Source organism: Diadema antillarum, unplaced genomic scaffold, assembly GCF_040938485.1.
Source record: "Diadema antillarum isolate AM-2024a unplaced genomic scaffold, OU_Dant_1.0 scf00000039, whole genome shotgun sequence".
Taxonomy (NCBI): domain Eukaryota; kingdom Metazoa; phylum Echinodermata; class Echinoidea; order Diadematoida; family Diadematidae; genus Diadema; species Diadema antillarum.
In genome coordinates this window covers 48,717-73,212 of record NW_027270928.1, presented here as the reverse complement: position 1 = coordinate 73,212, position 24,496 = coordinate 48,717, and the positions used below count along the sequence as shown (strand labels likewise).

General features: G+C 37.8%; 1 protein-coding gene across 1 annotated transcript in view; it reads left to right on the top strand.

Annotated features, from left to right (window-relative positions):
• Positions 1-24,496, top strand: part of LOC139711030 (inactive phospholipase C-like protein 2) — a 200,190-nt gene that overhangs the window by 152,301 nt on the left and 23,393 nt on the right. Inside the window, exons 8-13 of the mRNA XM_071622957.1 lie at positions 15,142-15,235; positions 17,286-17,403; positions 18,627-18,712; positions 19,507-19,627; positions 21,734-21,902; positions 23,774-23,869. Of these exons, the coding sequence (XP_071479058.1) occupies positions 15,142-15,235; positions 17,286-17,403; positions 18,627-18,712; positions 19,507-19,627; positions 21,734-21,902; positions 23,774-23,869 (684 nt within the window). The remainder of the gene's footprint in view (positions 1-15,141; positions 15,236-17,285; positions 17,404-18,626; positions 18,713-19,506; positions 19,628-21,733; positions 21,903-23,773; positions 23,870-24,496) is intronic.

Sequence of the window (24,496 nt, the reverse complement as noted above, 5' to 3'; positions counted from 1 at the left end):
TATTTTTGCTTGCCATATGTTCCTGTGTGTGATGTCTTGATTCCGCGGAATTAAAAACACGCAAAACTCTTCTGACCCGGCCAAGTGCGAAAAATTAGTCGCGCGTAAAAATATCCACTTTTACAGTAGTTTACTTATGTATTTCTTCATTTTTCTTTCATTTTTGCAGTTTAATGCTTCCAGGTTAGCGTCCCTGGTCAGTGACGGAGCATTAATCTGCACATTACTTGAATATGAGACCGTTCTGAAGCAAATCATTTTCACACAACAATAGATATACAATGAACTCTTGAATGAATCCCATAAGGATTGGAAGAATCATCTCCCAGCATTTCCACTGATTCCCACTGATCAGTTACTAGCCATCCCCTTGTAGTTTAAGTTGAGATCTGGCTGTACGTTTCCTTCTTATTTTTGTGAGGTAATGAGAACCTCTCCTGAAATATGAAAGAGCATAAAAGCCTAACAAGAATTGAAAGTTTATTGTATGATAATTGGTTTTTTGGAATGGTTGAGGATCACAAAAAAGCAATCCTTATAAAAGTGGGACCCGCCTTTTATCAGGATTGCTTTCTTTTACTGTGTAACCTCTGCTATTAAAGGGAGGAGGTTGTTTTTATCAGCATTGGTTTGTTTGTTTGTTTGTCCATGTGCAAAATAACTCAAAAAGGTGGTGAACGGATTTGGATGAAACTTACAGGAAAGGTTGAGAGTGACACAAGGAACAGATGATTAAATTTTGCTGGTGATCCAGAAATTTTTAAAAAACGGTCTATGGAGATTGGTAGAATGTCATATGCATGGACTGAAGCCTAAGTTTTCACTACTGTACCTAAAACTGTATTGACCCGCTATTACAGTGTATGAGGGAAAACCAACCACACTGCTCACATGGGCCCGAATTCACGAAGGTGGTACAAATGAAACCATGGTTTAAACCATGGACAAAAAACATGGAGCGCCAAGTGTCGCATGGAATATTTCATTACGAAATTGGTCATTTCGTCAATAAAATGATTATTTTGTAGTGAAATGACAACATTTTGTAACTAATAAGACAAAGATGGAAAAGAGAATGAAGGTATGGAAGCTAGTAGGTCAATGAGATTGTGAAAAGAGATAGTAAAATGAAAGAAGAAATGAAGAAGAAATTATGGAATTGGCAACAGTAAGGCGCAGCTCAAGGGCCGAAAGAGAATTTTTCAAAAATGGAGAAAAAAAGATAAATAGGACCAAATAGAAGTGACATCACAATTAGTGCAGAGAATAGGTGGATTCCTTGGTAAGCACTGTGTATTGCAGAGTGTATGAAAGGCACGTCTTACACTCTGGCTTGCGTATGCGGAAACCCTGTAGTCATGTGCGTGCACAGGAAGATGACGTTCCACCGTCCAAAGAGACGAATTGGACACTCTGCCTAGGAAACGCCATTGGTTCGTCATTTTCAAGTCCTCTTCTTTTGCCGTTTCCGTTTCTCTCACGAAGAGGCGCAAATGCGCTCTCTTTTTGCCTGCAGCCCGTTCAAGTGGGTTTCTTCTCTTTCTTTCTCTCTCTCTCTTTCACTTTTACCTCAGTACGGGAAGGCAGGGTATAGAGCATAGGCCCTCTTGTGGGTTGTGTCCAGACGAAAGCCGCCTCCGTGGCTTGGGAGTTGAGCGATTGATATTTGTTTTGTTTTGTTTCTGTCCTGTGTGGTTTCGCATCCTTCATCCTGCCGTCGCTCTCGAAAAGAATGAGTAATTTTCCACCATCGCAGTGTGGTGGACTTCGCCTCTGGAGGATTGGTGTCCTAAAGCAAACTATCAATAGGGCATAACATATGATTTATCATCTGTATGTAGCGTTCATTCCTTATGCTCGACAAAGGTTTCCAACAGGGTTAAAAAATGCACATACAGTACATCCAACGAAAAGGTTAGAATTATAGAGGGAAACTCTTTACATGCACATATAAGATTGAAATGATATTGAAAGCTCACATTTAAAAAGATAATAGGATACTTTTATCCTTATCTAAGATTTGTCTTTGTGCAATCCAATACCCCGCCTGCCCCCCCCCCCAAAAAAAAGAGTCAAAACAAAGGAAAAGAGCTAGTGTTGACCCCAGTACGTGTCATTGCCATGTTAAGCAAGAGGTCAGAGGTCAAATTGTTGTGCAGTGACATATGCAGTCAAGTTTCATGCTGGAATCTATATTAGATATTAACATAGTGTGTATTCACTTGCATTGAGGTTACTCATGTAGTAGTTTTGCTATAAAGTCTTCCAGAGCCAACCACAGAGTGAGTGCAGTCTATTTATATTTCACATTTAATTCCATGGTATCCAATGAGTTCATCAGTCTCATTATTTGTCATATTTTTTAATTTCTACCTAAATGTGCCATTTACTGAGTAGGTGTGTGTATAATATTTTTTTGTACAAATGTGTGAATGGGTGTGTGCATAGATGTATTGGTAAACACCTAGAATAGAATATTACAACATGTACATTGTATGCAGTATAGTTTCTGTATATTCTTGCTAGTGTGTATTTCACCCTAGACTATCCAAGAAACTATGAGAAGGAGTAAGAAGAATTGTACAATTTTAGAAGTAAATATATGGCATCTTATAGTATCAACTCTGCATCGAATTAACTGTCTTCTGCGGTGTTTGTATTCAGTATCTTTTATGATCTACTCCTGTCCACACTTAAAAGTTGGTGTATTTTTCTTCTTCTTTTGCTTTTAAAATGCAAAAAAGAAAAGGTAGAACTACAAAAAAACAACAACCAAAAACAAACAGGAATGCTGAGTTAAAGTAATTGGTTGTTATAGGTGAATGAACTCGCAGCCCTGTAAATTTAATCGAGTCTGGCTGTCTGTTCCAGTCCAATAAAAATTTGACAGTCCGTGAGATATTGGTAAATCAGGACGATCTTTTTCTTCATAAAATTCAGTCATCATGTAAAGAAATCACCCTCCCTCCCTCCTTGCCCTCTCCCCCCCCCCCCCCCAAAAAAAGTAGGGAAATTCTTTCACCCCGATGGTCTAATTGCCTTCTCATAAATCCTAGCTCCAGCCTGTGTGAATGATTAATGGAGAGTGCCATGGCGCGCAACTCTGTTATCCAATCTCAAGCTCTAACATGCAGATATCATCTGACTCAAAATGTCACACTCTGGAATACCGATTTCAAATCTGTGGTGAATCAATTTCAGAAATTGTCCGACGTTGCTTGCATGGGCTGTAGGATGATGTTCAAATACATGAACAATAAACAAGCACACAAGAATAAAACCCTAGCAGTTTTCGTTTATTTAATTTATTTTTGTTTTCATTGGGGAGGGGCTGTCATTGTCAGTCGATCTTTAACCCGGTGAGGACGGACTGGTTTGATTTAACACACATTTCCCATAGACAACTGCCCGAGTATTCTTGGGACTCGTCTTCAAAGGGTTAATAATAATAATAATTATTAGCATTTTTACCATGCTTAATACATGGTTTCTAAGCGCCTTACACATGTCATAATCATATCAAAACATAATCTTACATATCATTCAACATAACTACAAACTCTACAATAATCAACATTATCATCTATATAGGATGTTTTAGCGGCGCATTAAAAACGCGTATTATAGGCGGCTCAATTTTTACCGTTCAATATCAGAGCATATTGAACGAAACGCATAGGCCAACATATTAATTCTCCATAGGCTACCGTTGTTACTTGCCGTTCAAGATCACACCATATTCAATTTGATCTCGTCTATTGCGCGAGCGCTTGCTACTAGTGCGCGTCATTACAATTCACAAGCGCGCAATTATCTTGCTACAACTGTAGTTGTTTGTTTCAAATGCAGTTTTAGGGGCTTCCCCTTTTCAGCACTGGGATGTGACTGCCGAGTCAACTTCCAAGACGAGTGGAAGCCGAGTAATATTGTGCAGTTTATGCTTGCTCTGCTTGATTGTATAGATGATAATAATTATATCGGATGGCCTTGATTCATGGAATACCAGGGAATATTGCACTCGTTAGGGCCAATATTGCATTCATCTTCGATTCGTGCAATATTGGCCCTAACTCGTGCAATATTCCCTGGTAATCCCATTCATAGCCATCCAATATAATATAATTACTCAATATACTCTGGCAATAATCAAATACTGAAATTAGCATAATTCATACACACAAAAATAGAAAAAAAAAGGTAACATACAGAAACATGAGATCATTGGAAGTTCAAATTATATTGACTTCATTAAATGTGTCTTCAGGAGGGTCTTAAACGTATCTAGTGAGGATCTGATGTTAAGGGTTAAACAATTATGCTGAAAACATTCACTGCCTGTTTTCTTTTAACACTAAAGGACGTTCAGCTAAGAGTCATTTGAAGATGAAACCATTTATTAGAATTGCATCCTTAAGATGTAGCTCAGCGGTTGTTATGCATTATCATGCTGCTCTTGCATACATGTAGCTGCTATTGAAGGAGGCTTTGTGAAAACTTTCTTATTTTTTCGTGTCTAGATTAAAGAATATAAAACCTGTCACTGCTTCAGAAGTAATATTAATTTTCCAATTGAGCTGCATGTGACACATGTGTTTCTCCCTGATTGTACTTTGGAGTCTCCCTCATGTGGAATGAATGTAGGCACTCCTACTGTAAGTTTCTACTGCTGTTTTATGGGGTGCCACCATCATGTAACACTGCCGTAGATATGTGGTTAAGACCACACATGTAAGACCGCAGGCTTCTGTGCATGCATGAGGTCGCAGGTTCAAATCCCAGGTTGGCAGGGATGCCTTTTTATCGTGGCGCTTTAATCTCATCGCCAAGTCCTTAGGAAGACACTTAGAGCTGTCCGTCCCGTGTGTAAAAGAGTCATGTTCAACGCATGTAAACGCACCCACTTGACTTCAGTCATACAGGGTAGGGAGAAATCCCAGTGAAGTGGTCAAGCAGGCTTAAAGTGGCTGTAGCACTCAAGTGGTGAGGCCTACTGGTCATAGTCACTTACAGCTGACTCTTCACAGGCTTAGAAGACTAGGAGATTTTCTTAGAGTTATTGTAAAGCAAGAAATTCGTGTGAAACGGAGATGGCAGCCTCTTTTTTAGAACAGAGTCGGTGGCCTTTTTCGAGGTGTGAAATTATTGCAAATTGCCACTGGCATTCAATGTATAAAGTGTAGACAAGAACCTTTGCTTGCAGTTAACACTTGCAATTTTGCTAATCTAGGCTCTCGCGAAATGATAATGAAAATGTGAATGCTAATTATGATAATAATTCATAAAAATAAAGATGATAAAATACTACTATACTAATCATAATTATAATGATGATGATAATACTTATAATGATAATGAATACCTTGATATGATAATTGAGGAATTCTAGAATGTGTTTCACTCCCACAATTGAATGTTATTATCATCTTTTCAGGAAAAGAACATGCAATAGATATCAGTGTCCATTGATCTCTGTGGATTGTATTTTAAACATACATATATGTCTTTTTTATTTGGCAATTAATCCTTCATTACCCTCAGATTTGCGTCAAACCATTGTTTCACAAGATATGAATTGAGCAGAAGCTTTCTCTAGTTTGTAAATTTTGTATAAAGATGATTTGCATTCTATCAAAAACAGAGCAAAATAGTTCTATCAAAAAGCACACAGGATATTTCCTCTCTTGACAGGGATACCATGCTGCCTCTGCAGTTTCACTTTAGTTTCTTTTGAAATTATTTTGTTGTCTTGTCTAGTGGTTTGCGCTAGTGTTTGGTACAGTAATGCAATTCAAAGACAAAAATCCACCAGGATGGTTTTGTCATCCCGCTTCCCTGGTAGATTGCTGGGAGCAAATTGTCTCAGATGACACTCCAACGGATTCCATTTTTCTATTATCACATAGGAAGATTGTCATTAACATCAGACTTGGTGATATTTCCTAATATTTCTCCTATTTTGTTCTTGTTTTGTCTTTGTCTTTCCCAAGTATGATTTAAAGGGACACTTCAACATAATGTTGAACCCAATGCAGTCACGATCTCATGAGATTTTAGGTAAGAAAGATAAGAAAGCTGTTCGGTGAAGAGTAGTTGGGAAGTTTAAGTGCTTGAAGATTAGTCCTGAATGTGCTCAGGGACAATTCTTGTGAAAATATGTGTTATTGCAAAACTAAGTCTCCTTCAGTGGGTTAAAATAGTGAAAGTGAGCAGAACATCATCACCGATCTACAAAATTTCCTGTAGACATAAGTTTCATCTTTCTTTTTGGATTAGCATCACTTCTTCTTCCTCTCAGAGAAATCTCATTCATTCAGAGGATTTGAAATTTATCAAGTCTTGGCTGGAGTTTACTGCAGACATTCTAATGACATTGATTTGGAACCCTGCATTTCTTGACAAAAATTCTGAGATGGAATTTAGGAAATGTATTAAATCTTCATGATATCAGGAAGGGTTGTACAATAATTTGTCAGTTTTAAAGAGAAAGAAATGATTTGAATTAGTTAGAGAGCTGGTGTCTTTTTAAAAGAATGTAGCTGTAACAAGCAATTATACATTAAAAACCTAGTGGCTCAAATGAAAGGGAATTCATTACCTTCGATATGAAACAGTGACAATGAATGATAATAATTTTAAAAAGATATTTTGAAGATGTATACAGCACTGAACCAGACAAATGTGAGTTTGCTTTTTTTCAAGTTGATGGCATGAATAAAACTAATTTAAATACATTTCCCCTAAGTGGGGGATTCCAACTTATGAAGACACATTTTTTTTCTTTTTTCTTTTTACTGCTTCACTGAGAAGTCTTTCCTTCCCATGTAAACATACATGTTTATTTCATGCCTTACATTTTTTTAAAAAATCAAAACAGTGATGGTATGCACGTCTTTATTGAAAAGGTAGAGTATTAAAGGTAAATGCTTACTGCACTATCTTTGCACACGCTGGAGACCTTTCTTTGTAATCATTGACACATATACCTTGAAGCTAATTGGCAATGAATAGGATTTTACCTAATCTCTGTAATCGTTACTGTGTCAGCACGGCCTTCTTTAAAGCTTATCCTATTGAGGACAGGCTGATTTTGTTACAACACGCATTTCCCATAGACACCTGTCCGAGCATACTCGGGACTCGTCCTCAATGGGTTAAGGGACTGTGCTATACCTGAGTTGGCTTGCTAACCTTACAACTAGGTCAAGTCTGGATTGATTGCAGAATGCTGATGAAAAGAGAAAGAAAAAATGGCGAGTAATCTCCCTGCCTGGGCATGCAGAGGGTTAAAGGAATGCTGCCCTACTTTGGCAAAAGGAAGCAAGTGACAAAAGTGACATTTCTTGTAAAAGAGCAAAATGTGTCTGTCATTTACACTGACGTCAATGGACTATCATGATGTCTTATCTAACATATCTGTCATCTAACATATCTGTTAGTAGGATGAGTGTTTCTGCATGAAATTTGGCCCGGAAAAATAGCTTATTTTGTGAATTATGGAAACATCACTAACTCAAATCCAGCTGGTATGTCACTTGCTTCCTTTTGCCAAAGTAGGGCAGAATGTGCCAAAAGGGGCACAATGGACAGTCGCGACTCTCTACAGAGAGTGGAGCTGACCGGGGAGATCTTTATAGGACAAGTTCACCTTCACAGACATGAGGATTGAGTGAATGCAGCAATATTGATAGAACCCATCAGCAAGAGTTTAAGGAAAATCGGACAATCCATTTAAAAGTTATGAATTTTTGAAGTTTCTGCTTAGTCACTGCTGGATGAGAAGACCACTACAACTTGTGATGTCACAGGTGTACAATGATATAAAGAAAATATAAAGAAAATTCAAGATATTTTCACTTTTCTTGAATAATAAAGGAACACTTGACTTCCCTCTTTCAAAAGGCAAGGGGGAATAATATTACCCTTAACATACGTCAGTGACGAGTCCAGGAAATGTGCACTTTTTTCAAAGAGTAAAAGTTTGTGAAATTCTCTTTTTATTTTCCTTATATCGTTGTACGCATTTGACATCATACACCATAGTAGTCTTCTCATCCAGCAGTGACTGTGCAGATACTTCCAAAATTCTGGAATGTCCAATTTCCCCCAAACTTTCACTGATGTGTTCTAGTATTATTGCTGCGTACACTCAATCCACACGTATATGAAGGTGGACTTGTCCTTTAATGAAAGGGGAAAGCTTAGTGCCCCACTTCCCATCTTGTTGGAGGCTAGTAGTGAGTTGGGGTGGACCCCGTTTCCCCCGGAAGGAGGATAGATCGATATGCAGCGATGGGAGGGTGAGTGATATTTTATGTGTGACCACGGTCTCCACTGGCCTTGTGAAGTATTGGGGGGAGGGGGTTGTTTTTCTTTCATCGAGGGACTAAATTATGCAGTGCTCTTCTTCAAAACCAGGCCACCATTCATCCTGCCAGTTTCTTTGCAGTCAAAACAGCTTTCACTGTAATTCCTGAGCTAGTCTGGAGACAGACGTACACGCATACAAATGAATGATAGACACTTAGAATGAGGCAGTTGCAAACATACACACACACACAGACAGATGGAAAAACATACAAATGTGACATACACCCACACAAACACTCATCCATTTTTGATAGATCTGACCATTATCCAGATTATGCTTAAATAGGAACTGAATCATGATGCAAATAAAACTGCTGTAAAAGAGGAAATTTTTGCTCATTTCATGTGACCACAAAAGTAGTGCAAAGTTAAAACCAAATGAATATTTTCGCCTGTTGTAGCATCGCTATCAAATGCCTTGATTTCACAGAATGGAAAATATGTGAAATTCATCTTACCAGATCGAGCTTTAAAAATTCCTTACATAAAAATATCCACTTTTTCAGTAATTTCAGTACTCATATACAGAGCTGAATTATGAACTTGCTTTACCACCAACTCTGCTTTTTAAACTGCATGCAGGTTGTGCTTGTCCAACTGATGAATTTTTGATTTTTTTTTTTTTTAATGAACTGTATATGTCAAAGTTTAGGCAATACACATGATGAAGTCCTACACAAGAAACTTCTGAGTATATGGCACTCTATCTTTGTGAATACTAAACTTTGTGATTGATTTCTTACCCTGTTGAGGACGGTTTGATTTTGCTACAACACAGATTTCCCATTAGCACTTGCCTGAGTATACTCGGGACTCGTCCTCAACGGGTTAAACCCATAAAAACCAGTTATTATGAGAGATGGTACAGAGATGCAATGCATAGTATTTAGCATATCTTACCATTTGCAGTCAGGAAGTTTTGCCCTATTGATCTCTGTCTGCTGAAGGAAGCAGCACATTTTGAGCCTATCACCACGGGAGATAAAAGGGCCGCAGTCATTTTGAACATTCTGTGTGTGAATGCTCACATGAAAGAATGGCCGGTCTCCTTGGGTGTTTATGTGTTTATGTGCTGTGAACTGAGTTGGGTTAGCAAAATTGTGTTTGTACACACACACACACACACACACACACACACACACACACACACACACACACACACAATGACAACAAAGTGCTATGTCATTTCATTAGACTGCTGTTGAATTTTGTCAGGTGAGAAGCAGAAGGGTGTTGTCACATTCTAAGATTTGAGCTTACTTTACTCAAGGCAATCAATTTTCTTGAAATAAAAAAGTTCACTTAATCAAAAATGGGTAGATTTGTAAGCATTCTTCTAAATATCGAGCAAAATAGGTGCTTTAGTGGTCTTGATTTTTAGCAGGTTACTCCAAATAAAAATGAAATTGTTACTGCTATGTGCAGGAGATCAATCTCTACAACATGATACCAATAACTTAATACTCCCCAAAATTGAGATAACGCCCTTCGTGGTTCCAGGTCGATGAATTCCACTCTCATGTCAATGAAATCTGCTGTGAAGATGATGATGATGATGGCAATGACAATGATGATTTTGATAATGATGATGATGATAATGATAATTATGGTGCAATGCTGATGATGATGATGAGGAAGAGGATGATAATGATTGATGATGATGGTAATAATGATACTAATGATGATGGTGATGGTGGTGATGGTGGTGATGGTGGTGATGGTGGTGATGGTGATGATGGTGATGATGATGGTGATGATGATGATGGTGATGATGATGATGGTGGTGATGATGATGGTGGTGATGATGATGGTGGTGATGATGATGGTGATGATGATGATGGTGATGATGATGATGTTGATGATGATGGTGATGATGGTGATGATGATGATGATGATGATGATGATGTTGATGATGATGGTGATGATGATGATGATGGTGATGATGATGATGGTGATGATGATGATGGTGGTGATGATGATGGTGATGATGATGATGGTGATGATGATGATGACAAAAATAATGATGATGTGTATGAAGATAATGATGATGATTTTGATAATGATAATGATGATGAGGAGGAGAATGAAGATAATGACGATCGCATTGATATTTGTGCGTGGTCAACCTAATGGGGAAAAAAGCACATTGTTATCACTTTCTTCCCCATGTGAAATGGTTCGATGACATTGTACTCAAATTTCCGACCCTCCTTCACCGTCTGGCTAATTCTAAATATAGCTGGATCAAGGAGTGGGCTCCCATGGGTCTAGCTAAGAATCTACATCGAGTCGTCAAGGGATGAATCTAGCTGATACTTCTCTGTCTGATTAGAATACATAATCCACTCTCACAGAGGCTGAACTTCCATCTCACTCAGCTTGTTCAAAATAAACCAGTCCATTTAGTGATTCTTATATTTTTGTCCTTCCTTTGCACCTCTCACTACCTTTTCCTCTTCTTGGCAGCCATTTTTGTTCTTTGAATAAACTTCTCTTTATAATATGTGCAGTTGTTATTTCCTTTCAGTCTTTTTCCCTGTCTTTACATTGATTTTTTTTTTTGTAGTATTTTGTATTTAAATTTATACTTTACTCAGTTTTGATTTGTCACCAGCTTTGCTTTGTTTTGTTTTCCTTTAAACACATTACAGTTTTTTTTTCCTAACTTGACATTTTACTGCAATCAGTTTTTATGGTTCTTTTTTTTTCTTAATACAATCTTTACTTCTGATCTTGATTATTCCTGATATCCTCTGTACTGTGTTCTTTTTATTTTCTTCTTTACAACTAAACATGATGCTTGAAGAGGTAAATTCACACATGATTAACCATGGTATTTAATACCACAATAATTTGTTGTCACTATTTTCATTGGCAAAATATGAACCCGTTGAGGATGGTTTGATTTTGCTACAACATGCATTTCCCATAGACGCTTGCCCGAGTATACTCGGGACTCGTCCTCAATGGGTTAAGGTAATAGATATTGCGGTATTTCAGTCGGTGCAGTTCTCATTCACGAAATACCATGGCATTTCTGGCCAGAAAATACATTTCTTTGAGGTATTCAAGCATAAACATATGTACAGACGTAGCTCCTACTGGGAGAAGACATGAAGTGTGTCAGGTCATGTAAGAAATACACCACTGTACGATGGGTGATATTTTATGACACAATTCTCACTCAAATGTAGCATGCCTGTTTCGGTCAAGTTTGAATTACCATCACCGTAAGTGCCATGCTATTTTGCAATGTGTTTTGCGATCTATATACTTTGTGGAGTATTTACTTTCACATTGCCAATTACCTCGTGAAATACAGTGATATTTCAAGTAGGCCTCCTGTGCATTGAGCTGTACGTGTGAATAGACCTAATGACATATTTTTGCAGCCAAATAAAAACACGCCATTTTTTTTTTATTATTTATTTCTTTGTCAGCGTTGTACCCTGGGTTACCAAAAATGTGTAAAAAGTAATTTTTGCCCTATTTTGTACAAAAATGTTTTCTTGTTTGTGATTATGCAACAATGTATGCATGCTAATAATAAAATTTTGCTCTCATTTACATGCTCTGATGTAATCTTCAATGTTTAAAATTTGACATGGAAGGAATATCGGAATTTGGATCGTTATAATCGCGCCGATATATGCCGGCGCTGATGATGAGAAAATAGTCACCATGACAACATTGCACAACTGTTCGATAATGGACACGAGATGGCGCTACACAGCGACGAACCCCAGGTTACAACGGTACCCCGGTGTACGTCGTGCCGAATCACATAAAAAAACAAAACAACTCCATATCCCCCCACAAAGAATAAGACTCTATCATCAAGAGGCTTACCCTATGCTGCTTGGTATGCTCTTTTGTACCTCCTCTAACTCGGCGTACATTGAACCTCCCCCAGTGTTGGACAGAGGCTTTTACGTCTCATCTTTCTAATTCCAAAATGGTAATATCAAAAGTTCACATAGAAATCAGGGAGAGGTAAGCTGAACCTTGAAGTGCCAAATATGAAGAGACAACTTCAGAAAAAAAAAACTATAAAAAAGAGACACATAAATCAAAGCTCCTGTACTCAGAAGGTTGAATGTAATATATCAATTTGGTATTCATTTGATTGCACTCAAAGGAATACACATGAATATATTCCTTTGCACATTTTCTATCTCCGCCTTTTTCACGTTGTTGTTATGTTCATGCAGCACCAGTGTGCGTTGTCTCATGAGCAATTTTGCAAGATATGGAAAACTGCCTGTCATGTGGACATTGACCCCTTTTCCTCGAGATAAAATCCTGGCTAGCTTCCCACAAAGGATCAGTACGGATAATGTATAACAATTTCAAAATGGAAAGCTTCACTTTTCCCCAAATCACCTGTCACACATTTTCAGGAGGATACTTCCGCATAGTGTGCAGAAATCAAAAACTTTTGAATTGTTCATTTTGTCGGTTCGTTTTACCAAAGTGCTGATATATCCTTTGAGCAGTCAAGTCAAATATGTTTCAGTATTGGGGGAAAAAAAAAGAAGTAGAAAAAGGGAAGAATATGATTGTCAAGCTAGATAGAAAGAGAGAAAGAAAAAAAAAGTTAGATGGAAAGTAAGCAAAATCAAAAACAAAAAAAGAAGAGAGGGAAGTGTGAACAAGAGAGATGCAAATATATATATAGAGAGAAAAAAACAAAACAAAACAGGAAGATGGCATTTTTTCTCTTTCTACTCATTTTCTTTCTTTCTTTGTACTCCCTCACTTCATCTCTTCCTCTTTCTTTGTCTTTGTCTTTCTTTCTTTTTTACTTCCCTTTATCATTCTTTTTATCTTGCTGTCCATTACTGTAAAAGTGGATATTTTTGCATGAGTAATTTTTTTGCGCTCGGCCAGGTAAGATGAATTTTGGGTGTCTTTAATTCCGTGGAATCAGGACATTAACGACAGCAACATGATATGACATGCAAAAAATATTTGTGTGCTTTTATTTTCGCATTAGCTTCTGGTTGCGTGAACTTTGCGAAAATGTCCACTTTTACAGAGTATCTTTCTCTTTTCCTAACAAGGTACCTTTCTCTATGGTGATATCACATAGGGCTAAATATGCAAAAATATCCTTATCACAAACCAAAATCACATACACTGCCAAGATATTCATTTTTATGCCTCCGCCACGAAGTGGTGCCGGAGGCATTATGTTTTCGGGTTGTCCGTCCGTCCGTCCGTCCGTCCTTCCGTCCGTCCGTAATGAATTTTGTGGACAGGGTAACTACCAAAACCTTTTGAGGTATCCTAATGAAACTTGGCATGTATGTGTATTAGGGGGTGAAGTTGTGCCTATCAACTTTTGGGTGCACATGCTCAAGGTCAAAGGTCAAAAGGTCAAGGTCAAATGCTCAAAATTTTACAATTTCCCCCATATCTATGCAATGCCTAAAGATATTTTCTTGAAACTTAGTGTATACATGTACTACCCAATTAAGATTCTCTGGTGAAAGTTTGGGGTCATGAGGTCAAAAGGTCAAAGGTCAAAAGGTCAAGTAAAATGTTAAAATTTCACTTTTTTCTCTGTATCTTGGAAATTGTTCAAGGTATCTTCATGGAACATAGTGTATATGCATCTACTGACTGGCAGTGGTTATCTAGGGAATTTAGGGTTCATGGGGTCAAAGGTCAGGGGTCAAAGGTCAAGGGCAATACTTCAAAATCTTACTATTTTCCTTATATTTATGCAATGCCAGCAGGATTTTTTTTTTTTTAGACTTGATGTATGCATGTCTAACCCAATAGAGCTTCTCTGGGATTTTTTTTTTGCCAAGAAGGTCAAAGGTCAAAAGGTCAAAGATCAAGTGAAAGTGCTGAACTTACTTTTTTCTCCATATCTCGGAAGTGGCTCAAGTTATCTTGAAACTTAGTACATGCTGAATTTATGTATGTTCTGCCTGACAGTGCTTCTCTTATAAATCAAAGGCCAGATGAAAATGATAACAATTTACTGTTCAATACAGAAATTGCGCTTTTTCTCCATACCTTGAAAATTACTCAGTGCGTAAACTTATGAAATGGTCAAAGTCAAGTTAAAGTTCTTAAATCCCCAAATACATGCTCTCCTATTCATCCAATTAAACATAGGTCAAGGAAGGTAACCATTCAATACATTTGTGACAAACATGTCATTTTAATATTTTGCCAATTTTGTGAAAATGTAATCACACATTGTCCACATATACTATAGACCTATTAGGAGAATCATGCATTATGGCGGAGGCATACCAGTCGCCATAGCGACATTTCTAGTTGAATATATTCTTTTGTTCAGATTTTGTCACAAATTTACACAAGATACAAAAATAGCTGTGAGTTAACAACATACAGAGAAGAAGATTATCTGAGATACATGTATATCATAAATCACCCACGAGAGAATGATCTGGGTTCAGCTGAAAAGAAAAAATTTTGAGAAAAATGTCTCTTTCAAAAGACCACAAAACCTCTCAGTCGACACATGCTATTAAAAAGCCAGTTTGTTATCTACGACTGACATTGACATCCAATGAATGAATGTCTTCCTTTAATAGGAGATCTGTGCTCCCTGAAGATTAAGTGCTATCTTCATCAAAAAGAAAAAATCTCTCTTTCAGATGGTTTGAGTATGGGGGTTTTAATCCTCAGTAGTCTGGCCTAAACATTTCATCTCCTTCGTTTCCATGGTGACACAATGAGACTTAACACCTCGCACTGACCACTTGTTTTTTTTTTTTTTCCTATCCTCCCCAGATGACCGGAGTGACCAAGGAGAAGTGTCTGGCGCTGATACAGCGGTACGAGGTGTCCGAGGAAGGACGACAAAAAGGCTACCTGGGCATTGATGGTCAGTCCTGTGTCCAGCAAATATTTTGCCCTGTGTTCATTTCTGTAAATGTCCCATTAAAAGTCAACTGATTTCATGCACAAATGAACAACATGTCATAGTAGTTGCCTTCTGTAACAAACGTGTTCAAGGCAGGGAATTGATAACTTTGGGGTCTCCAGAAGGATTACACCCATTACTTTCTCATCCCCCATGCTGTTTGTTGCTGTTGTACTTTTTGTGTGTGTTCAACTTGGAATTCAACCATTCATCAGATTGCTCAGAAATCCTGATTGGTGGAATATATCATACTTAAAATGTATTTATATTCATTGAAAGTAGGTTTGAGTCGTGCATTTGTCCCCTTTTTTATGATTAACCTGTTCTGTCTACCTGACTTAGAGCATTTATGCTTTTACCATAGCTGATTCAAAGCCTATTTTTGTAAAGCTGTACCTAGTAGAGGTTGGCTATCTTACTATTTATCTAATAGGTTTTAGGAAATATGGTGCATACTATTGACAGGCTTACGAATTTGATTACTTTGAAAAGTATACTCTTACCAGATCAATGTTCAGGGCCTTTTACTGGGCTTTAATATGTGTCAATGAGTCGCTTATATAATGTACCCTCATAATAATGATGATAATAAATGTGACCCGCAACAACAAAAGGATCCTAAAGTCACTGACGGCTGAGCCGAGAAAATCCAGTTTGAAGTCCCATCATCAAAATTGATCAAAACCAGTGAATATCTGTATTTGGCATAATTTTGTAGTCTAATGTTTTGTCTATCATCTGCCGAAATTTCGTAGCTAAATGATCAAAGGAAAAGCAAGTGATCAGCATTTTTCTAAGCCATGATTTTCCACCTTTCAACGAAACAGAAATGTGTCCGAAGATTTGGATTTAGCGCCGCAGCTAGACTTCGCCCCTAGCAATGAGGGAGTGATCTTATTGGTCAGTGCGTGGCATCCTGATTACTGGCGTAGACCGCTGGCGCTAAGCTTGAATGAACATCACGGAGGTTGCTAGGAGCGTGTCTTCTATTGTCAAGCGGTGAAAACTGTCTCGCCTCCCTTGATCATGATAGCGTTGGAAGGAAAACTTTGAAGGCGTTTTTCTCAAAACTCTGATTTCCTCAACCACTTGACATGCGCTAATCAAATCATCAATATCTCCGCAACCGAGTACTTTTATGAGTTGTGCTATATATGAAATTAAAGAAGAAAGAGTAAGGGAATAATGTCATGCCAGTTTCAGGAAATTCGGATCCTTTTGTTGTAGCGGGTCACAAATAATTTGTCGAGGGCTGAAAGTATACACATTATATCCATATATTCTGCTGTGCTACAAGAGCTCCTCCATAGTGCTATTTTGCTGCATTTTCTTAAATAATTGAATTACATAGATAAGATGTCAAATTAGTATGAAGTCCATGACACATGTCAGTCGGTAAAAACTTGCTGAACCCATTGAGCACAGGCTGATATTGCTACAGCACGCATTTCCCATAGACACCTGCCCGAGTATACTTGGGACTCGTCCTCAATAGATTAAAGGGGCATTCCAGACGATTTTCATAATTTCACATCATGGAGTACATAAATCAACAGCTCCATGTATACATTTGTGAAATTTATTGTGGTCCTTGAACAGAGAAACCAATACTTATAAAAACCCAAAACAAATTACACTGAACAAAGATAATGACATAGGAGCCTCACATATTTCGGAAATGTAGCAGTGTAATTCCATTACAATGCCATGTGCTTTACAAGTTTACCTGTGTAAAATTTATTCATGTTTTCTTCTTTTGTTCTGCTTCCTTGAGCCCCTACTTTTGCATTCTTATAGTGAGGCTACCATGTCATCATCCGTGTTCATTGTGATTTGTTATAAATTTTGAAAACATTCTTATTCCACATCCCAATCACTATAAATTCTGAAACTCTGTACCCAGTATAACTAATTTATAGTTGTTCATATGTAAAAGTCTGAAAAACATCCACAGAGATCTCCTTTAAGGTATGCACTGTCTATTCTTCTTTAACCCTGTGTTCCCAATCAGGTTTTACCAGCTACCTGCTCTCCACGGAGTGTGACATCTTCGATCCCCAGCAGAGGGTCGTATGTCAAGATATGACCCAGCCACTCTCCCACTACTTTATTGCAGCCTCCCACAATACGTGAGTGAAACGATGGTGTGCCGATCACCAACAAAACCGCAAGGCCCCTTTGTACCCCCCATTGCCGCAGAATATTCACTGTGGTTTTTAACCAGCCACAATTGGCTTTTATATCCTGTGCTGGTGAACTGCCTTTTTAGTTCAGATTTGCTCAAACTTTTTGAAGTAGATTGTTCTCAACTTGTATTTCCTGCTGTTTGTTGTTGTCGTTGTTGAAAAACCATTCCCAGGCAACTTACGTATGAAGTGTAAGTATTCTTTGGATACAGTCATATACTAATATGTATTATGGATTTTTTTTTCTGTTAATACCTCAAAGGTTAAAGGGACTGTACAGTACTGGTTGAGGTAGGGATTCATGTTTTGAACATTCCTAAGTGAGATAATGAAAAGCCTCTTTAATATGAAATATGAAAACGCATGTAATTTTAAGAAGGATTCAATGTTTATTTGATGAAAATTTGTTTTCAAATGGCTGAGATATCCAAAAAAGTGCTCATAATAAAAGGCGACATGCCCCAACTTTATTAGTATCTCTTTGTTTCACCTTGTTTTTGGATATCTCAGCCATTTCAAAACTGATTTTCATCGAATAAACTTTTGATACCCCTTAGAACTGCATGCTCTTTGTCATCTCATAAAGTGGTTTCTGAATATCTCACAAAATGTTAAAAGCTAAATCTTCACCTCGACCAGAACTGTACACACCCTTTAATGTTTTTCCACTTTACATGTAGGTTTGTAAATGGTGTCGGTAATATACATGTAGCTCCAACCTTCTATTAGGATCGCTTTGTTTTACTTTGTTGTTGGATATCCCAGCCATTTCAAAACCAATTTTCCTCAAATTAATTTGGAATTAAGAATTATATGCCTTTTAACCTTTCATAAAGTGATTTTTAAGTTGAAAGCCGAATTGTCACCTCAACCAATACCATACCATCTCTTTAAAACCACAAAGCTTGCCAGAGACTTGCCCTACCTATCACCAACTTAGTGAATCCCTGCCTATGGGACTTAAAGGAAGGTAACAGGCAAATGAAATACTTTACTATTATGACATAGGAAAAGAAACATCTATAAATTGTAATACATTTGCAGAAATGATTTATTTGCTGACTGGTATCTGACTGTCAAAACCTATAGAATGTGAAGGGTGTGGTCTGCTTGGTGGAGTTATTACCCCCTTCATTTGGTATCCTCCCCCATGGTTTTCCCCATAGGTACCTAACAGAGGACCAGCTGAAAGGACCCTCCAGTGTAGCAGCCTACGTCTCCGCCCTCCAGAAGGGGTGCAGATGGGTGGAGTGTGAGTGTTACCATGGAAACAGGGAAAGGATGAACTGGTTTTGGCTTTAACCGGTTGCAGATGGGATGATGTTACCGTTTTAAACACATATTTTCCATAGACACCGAGTATACTTGGGACTAGTCTTCAATAGGTTAATCAATAGCTCTGTATTTATGAAAAGTGTTGTAACAGCCTGATCCATACTTATGATATGTATTCAAGTTTATAGTGGGTGGATGTATGAGTGCATCCCATTACCACTATTAAAAGTGTGATAAAGTTCAAAATTATCTAGTTACTGATTTCTGGATGCCAAAATTTTGATTTGCCTTTTTGTGACTCTGTAGAAGTACATGTACATGATGATATTAACCAGAGAATGAGATTTATATTAAAAAAATACCCCCCCCCCCCAAAAAAAAAAAAAGAAAAAAAAAAGAAAAAAAAGAAAGAAAGAAAGAAAGATGAGACAATATATGAAACAATAGCAATTGATTTAAATCATAATGAGCTTTCGTTTACCTGATGAGTGATGGTATCGTGGATTCCAAAGTTTTAGAGGGCGTGGCAGTAATGATACCGATACTTGGAAGTCATAGCCCCACCCCGCCATCCTGAAAGACATGCACCTTCACTACAAATTTTGTCTTCCAATGTTGCAAACTAAACTTCACTCCAATGTTTTTCTAACCCTTTGAGTGCTTGTGAGATTTGAGTGGCACAGAAAACTCCATAGTATTGTACATGCTGTCCAAAGTCCCTGGCACAAGAAGGGTTAATGTTTTAATATTTTTGTTTCTCATTCTGTCCAGTGGATGTTTGGGATGGTGCGAATGACGAGCCAATCATCTACCATGGCCACACCCTTACCTCCAAGATCCTCTTCAAGGCTGCCATTGAGGCCATTAACCAGCATGCCTTTGAGACGTCCGAGTGAGTACAGGAGCAACAATAGTCTAGATTCTGGACTCTTTTTTTTTTCATTTTTTAATGATATTCCTATTTGAGCATTAACTGCAGGTACCGTATATCTCACTGTGTGCATATGAGGGGAATGCATATTACGAGCCCTGCTTTTTAGCTTCCCCTTCCGTTTTCAACATCAATCATTAATTATAGTAAATATCATGCATGTTTGCTTTACAAACTATTGCATTGTGATGATTTTGACAAATATATTTAAAATTCTCGTATTGTTGTTCTGTATTTGCATGATATGTTTTGCTCATTTGTTATTGTTTTTTTTTTAATGAAAATGAATAAATGAAATGAAATGACATGAAATGACATGACATGACATGACTTGTATTCAAATATTGCTGCGTTCCCTCAATCCATGCACATGTGTATAGGTTTAATTCTCCCTTAGTAGAAATGTATGAATGTGACATATTTTGACAAAGCTTTGGTATTCCCCCAAAATATTTGTTTACTTTAATAAAAGAGGCAACTGTCGAGTGGAATACCTCGGGGAAAACCTTTGCGTGGAAGAAGCCCTCGGCGCATTGTTTAGCAATCAAGAGTAGAGCCTACCCGTAGGAGGAAGTCCTTGTGTGTTTGGAATAGAAGCGGCTTTTAAAAGGCAGCGCAAAAGATCTGTGAAATTTGAGCGCGCTTGGAGAGCTAGAACAGGAAGGAGTGTGTACTCAAATTGCAAGGAATCAGCCCCAAGGACCTCCGGCTTGTGCGAAAAAAAAAAATAGAGTGAAAAAAAAGAAACAAATATTGGTCACGTTGGATTATATTTCTATTGCTGCGCTTACTTAAAATGCCATGCTTAGGGATATGCTGCCCAGAAGTGGTTTTCTTTTGTCTTTATTTTCATTTTCTGACAGAAAACAGATCCCCTTTGTTTTATATTAAAGAAGTAGTAGTCATACTACGAAATAAAATGCATACATACAAAATACATGTGATTTATTCCTTTCCGTGTGTTGCACAAATCATCATATGATTTAATACATCAAACAATTTTGATAAGGAAGCAATGACACAATGCAACAGCAACTTTAAAAAAAGGGTAACAAAAATGAGTTCATAGGGTATGGAAGATATCAAGAATATAAAAACAGGTGTCAACTATTCATTCAAAAGAACAAAGCAAAACAAAACAAAAAATGTAGCTTGCTTTTATTCTTCAGTGAGGTGAGTTTTCAGACCATCCCAATCATATTTACTATGTCCACGTAATGGTTTTGCATAAATGTCTTCACTGCTCCAGATGGCCCCTTAATAAGTTTTGTTTCTGCAACCCTTGTACAGAAATCATTCTATCTGTAGAATCGTACCAATGTTTAGTTCATAGGCAAGGAGTGAAATAGCAGCAGGCAAATGTGCTTTGTGTATTTATCTTCTTTTCATTTTGTTTTGATTGAAACATGACGAAGAAATGCCTGTGGCTCTCCAGTTGCAAGGAAGGAAAGCAAGAAATGTTTCGATGCAATATTTTCACTTCCCATTTCAAACTACGGAGGGTAGTGCGATCTAAACGTTGGCAGAGTAACTATGATTTCTGACACTTCATTGTGTGTGGCTTTTGTAACAGACCGAGTGCAGTGTAAATGACAGAGGGTCTGAAATGGAGACTACTGATTTGACATCTTTTGCTGTCATGTAGAACAGCTTCCCTTTAGTCCCACTGATATACCTTAATAGTACCAGTGGTCTGGTGTGGAGATCGATGTCAATGCGATGTAATGGATGTAGGGACTTAAATTAAGATGGAATGCCACATCACTGGTGTTGTCATTCACAGCCTAGCAATTGCCCTGGCCAGTATTTCTGTATATCAATTTTCTCAGCTCAGTAGTCATAAAGTGCAGTAACCACTCAATGAACAGTTTTGATTGCATCATCACAGTATGTCAATATAACACAAAGACAATAAAAATGAGGGTAGTAGATGACAAAATATCAGCATTTTCCTGCGTCCTAAATTACATTTCAGTATTTTTATTGAAAAAGCAATAAGATCAATTAATTCGAATTAATTATTAGATTTTGATCAGTTAATGTAAAATGTCTTTCTGTTTGTTTCAGTTTCCCTGTTATAGTGTCGATAGAGAACCATTGCAGTGTAGAGCAGCAGAAGACGATGGCTCACTACATCAAGTCGGTCTTTGGTGACAAGCTCCACCGGGGGCCAGTGGACAGGGGTGCAGGCTCGCTCCCCTCACCCCACGATCTTCAAGAGAAGATTCTTATTAAGGTATGGTGTAGATCCCTCTTTCATGCAAGAGTAAAGTAAGAAGATAGTGTGAGAAGACCATCGGGGCATTTTATGAAGCGTTTTGTCGGATATTTTCTACGACAAACTGTTATAAGCTACCAAAATCTGTGCATCTGAATGGTTGAGAGTAAATTTGTCTGACAAATTGAAGGACAAAATGCTTCATAAAATGCCTCCCCCCCCCCCCCCCTCTTATGCTTGGATACATCTGAGAATTTTTATAATGAATAGTAATAGCAGCTTTATCACTGATGTCTGCGTATAAAGTAGAATTTACACGCAGCTGCAGAATGGAGACTGGAGTATTACCAATGAGTGTGGTTTTCGAATGTACCCCAGTGGGAAGCGGAGGATGATCGATTCAATCAGGCAAAGCTTCTTTCTTCCCACACTGCTTGGTCTTTTACCCCATAGCAAAAGGGAAACAGGGCAGAATAACCCTAAGAAGTCAGTAAGGCAAGCAATTAATTCTGTTAGTACCATCAGTTTATGTGTTTGACCCAATTGATGTCATGCCAACTTTGTATATTTCAAACCGTGCACAAATTGATTGACAAATTGCAATAGGCCGCACAGAATATTGAAACTGTCATAGCATTTTATAGCTTTGTCGTAGAATCAACATCTCACGAAAGCTCACAATTATTTACAACTTAGCTATCTTGCATTTCTAGCAAAATCAATATCTATGAAAATGTTACATGGCTTTTGAAGAAACAGAATTTTTCTTTTTTTAAAACATGCTTATACTTTGTGCTGTCACAGTGATATAGCACACAAGGTGTTTACACCATGGCATACGGAGAGTTAACCCGTTCCATTTAGAATTCTGAAATCCCAATAGACTTAATAATACACAGACCACCAGGTTCCCGTATGGAACGTGGTAATCTACATTGATATGCCAAGGAGAGAGGGGATGGGGGATAGACAAGGGTGAAAAGAAGAATGAATATGAAAAAAAAAATGCAAATGAGAACAAGATGAAGAAGGAAAGAAGACAAGAAGCAGTGGAAACTATGGGTATGACATTAAAAATGAGTAAAGGTGAATGAAGGAATGACAAAGAAAAGAGGAGGAAGATACATATTAAAGAGAAATAGGATGAGAAAAGGAGAGAAAAAGAAAATGACAAGAAAGAGGAGAAGATAGAACCATTTAGACAGTGAAGCAACCAGCAGTACACCAAACAAAGATCACTTGAGTTATTAGCTCCTGTTCATACATCCTTACAGTAACATTCTATCATACCATATGCCTATCGTTTCTACAAAACTGTAGGACAGATTGAAAAGAAAAGAATCGTATGTAGGTAGATATTTTTCTCTTTTTTTCCCCCCTCCAAATGATTTTGATGACAAAGAAGGAGGGCTTCTCCAATTATTCTATCAGTTTATTTCATGGCTGATTGAGACGCAATGTGGCTTTTGCCAGTATTATATACCTTGAGCGACTGTCGCTCCAGAACTGAGTAATCAAGATGGTCCTCCCCCCCCCCCCATATGATTACTCTTCATCAAGTTGCCAGATTTTTTCACCTTCAAAAATTTTTTAGATGTATAGAAGATGGTTTAAAAAACAGACAGTCGGAGGCTGACTACAAATTAAGTTTTCTCCTTAGCATGTGTGAAGGGACGTGTGAGTCTTCTTAATGGTAAATGTTTTGTTGGCCATGGTGGGTAGTATCATGTGTTCTCATCCGAAGTCATCAAATCTATTGATGTCTACCGTAAGTAATTCTCTTTCCCCATCTTTCTTTTCCTTCCTCTTCTCTTGTTTCTTCTCTCTCTCTCTCTCCCTCTCTCTCTTGCTCTTTCTGTCTCTCTTTCTGTCTCTCTCTCTCTCGGCAGGCCAAAAAACTGCCAGACGATTTTGACGGCGAGGAAGGAGAGGTGACTGATGAGGACGAAGGATGCGACACGGACAGAGGAAAGAAAATCAAGAAGGTAAAGTGTTCCTTTCATTCAGTCAACCCACAAGGGTCTGTTCACACTTATGAAATAGGAACAATTGTGACCCTGCATCACAAAACCAACAAAAAGTCGCCAGACATGGATTTTTAGGTAAGAGCATATTCTGAAAGAGCAGACTTTAAGCTATAAAATGATGTATAACTCAAATCAAATGGACTCTCATAACCTACCTAGATATTGGAAAGAAAATTAAGAAGGTAAAGAATCTTCTTTTTCTTTCAGTCAACCTACATGGGTCTGTTCACACTTGTAAAATAGGAGTGATTTATGCCGTGATCATTTACGGCAGTCATCATCACATACTGTAAAACAAGGAATGTTCGCGTGCATTTTGATTTGGCGAATTTTGCAAGAGCCAAGATTCGCGAAATTAAAATGCATGTGAAAGTTCTTGTCTGCACTATATGTATTGAATGTTAGAGGTGACTCGCGAAAATTTCATGCCGCGAAAAAAGCCGTCGGCTCCAGGTCGCGAAAATTTCATGCCGCAAAAATGTAGTGATTTACAGTAGTATGTGTATGTGTTCAATTTCACACAAGCTCAAATTAAGTGAAAGAACTTTGTCATGAATGTGAAAATTGTTTGTGACACGCAAACAC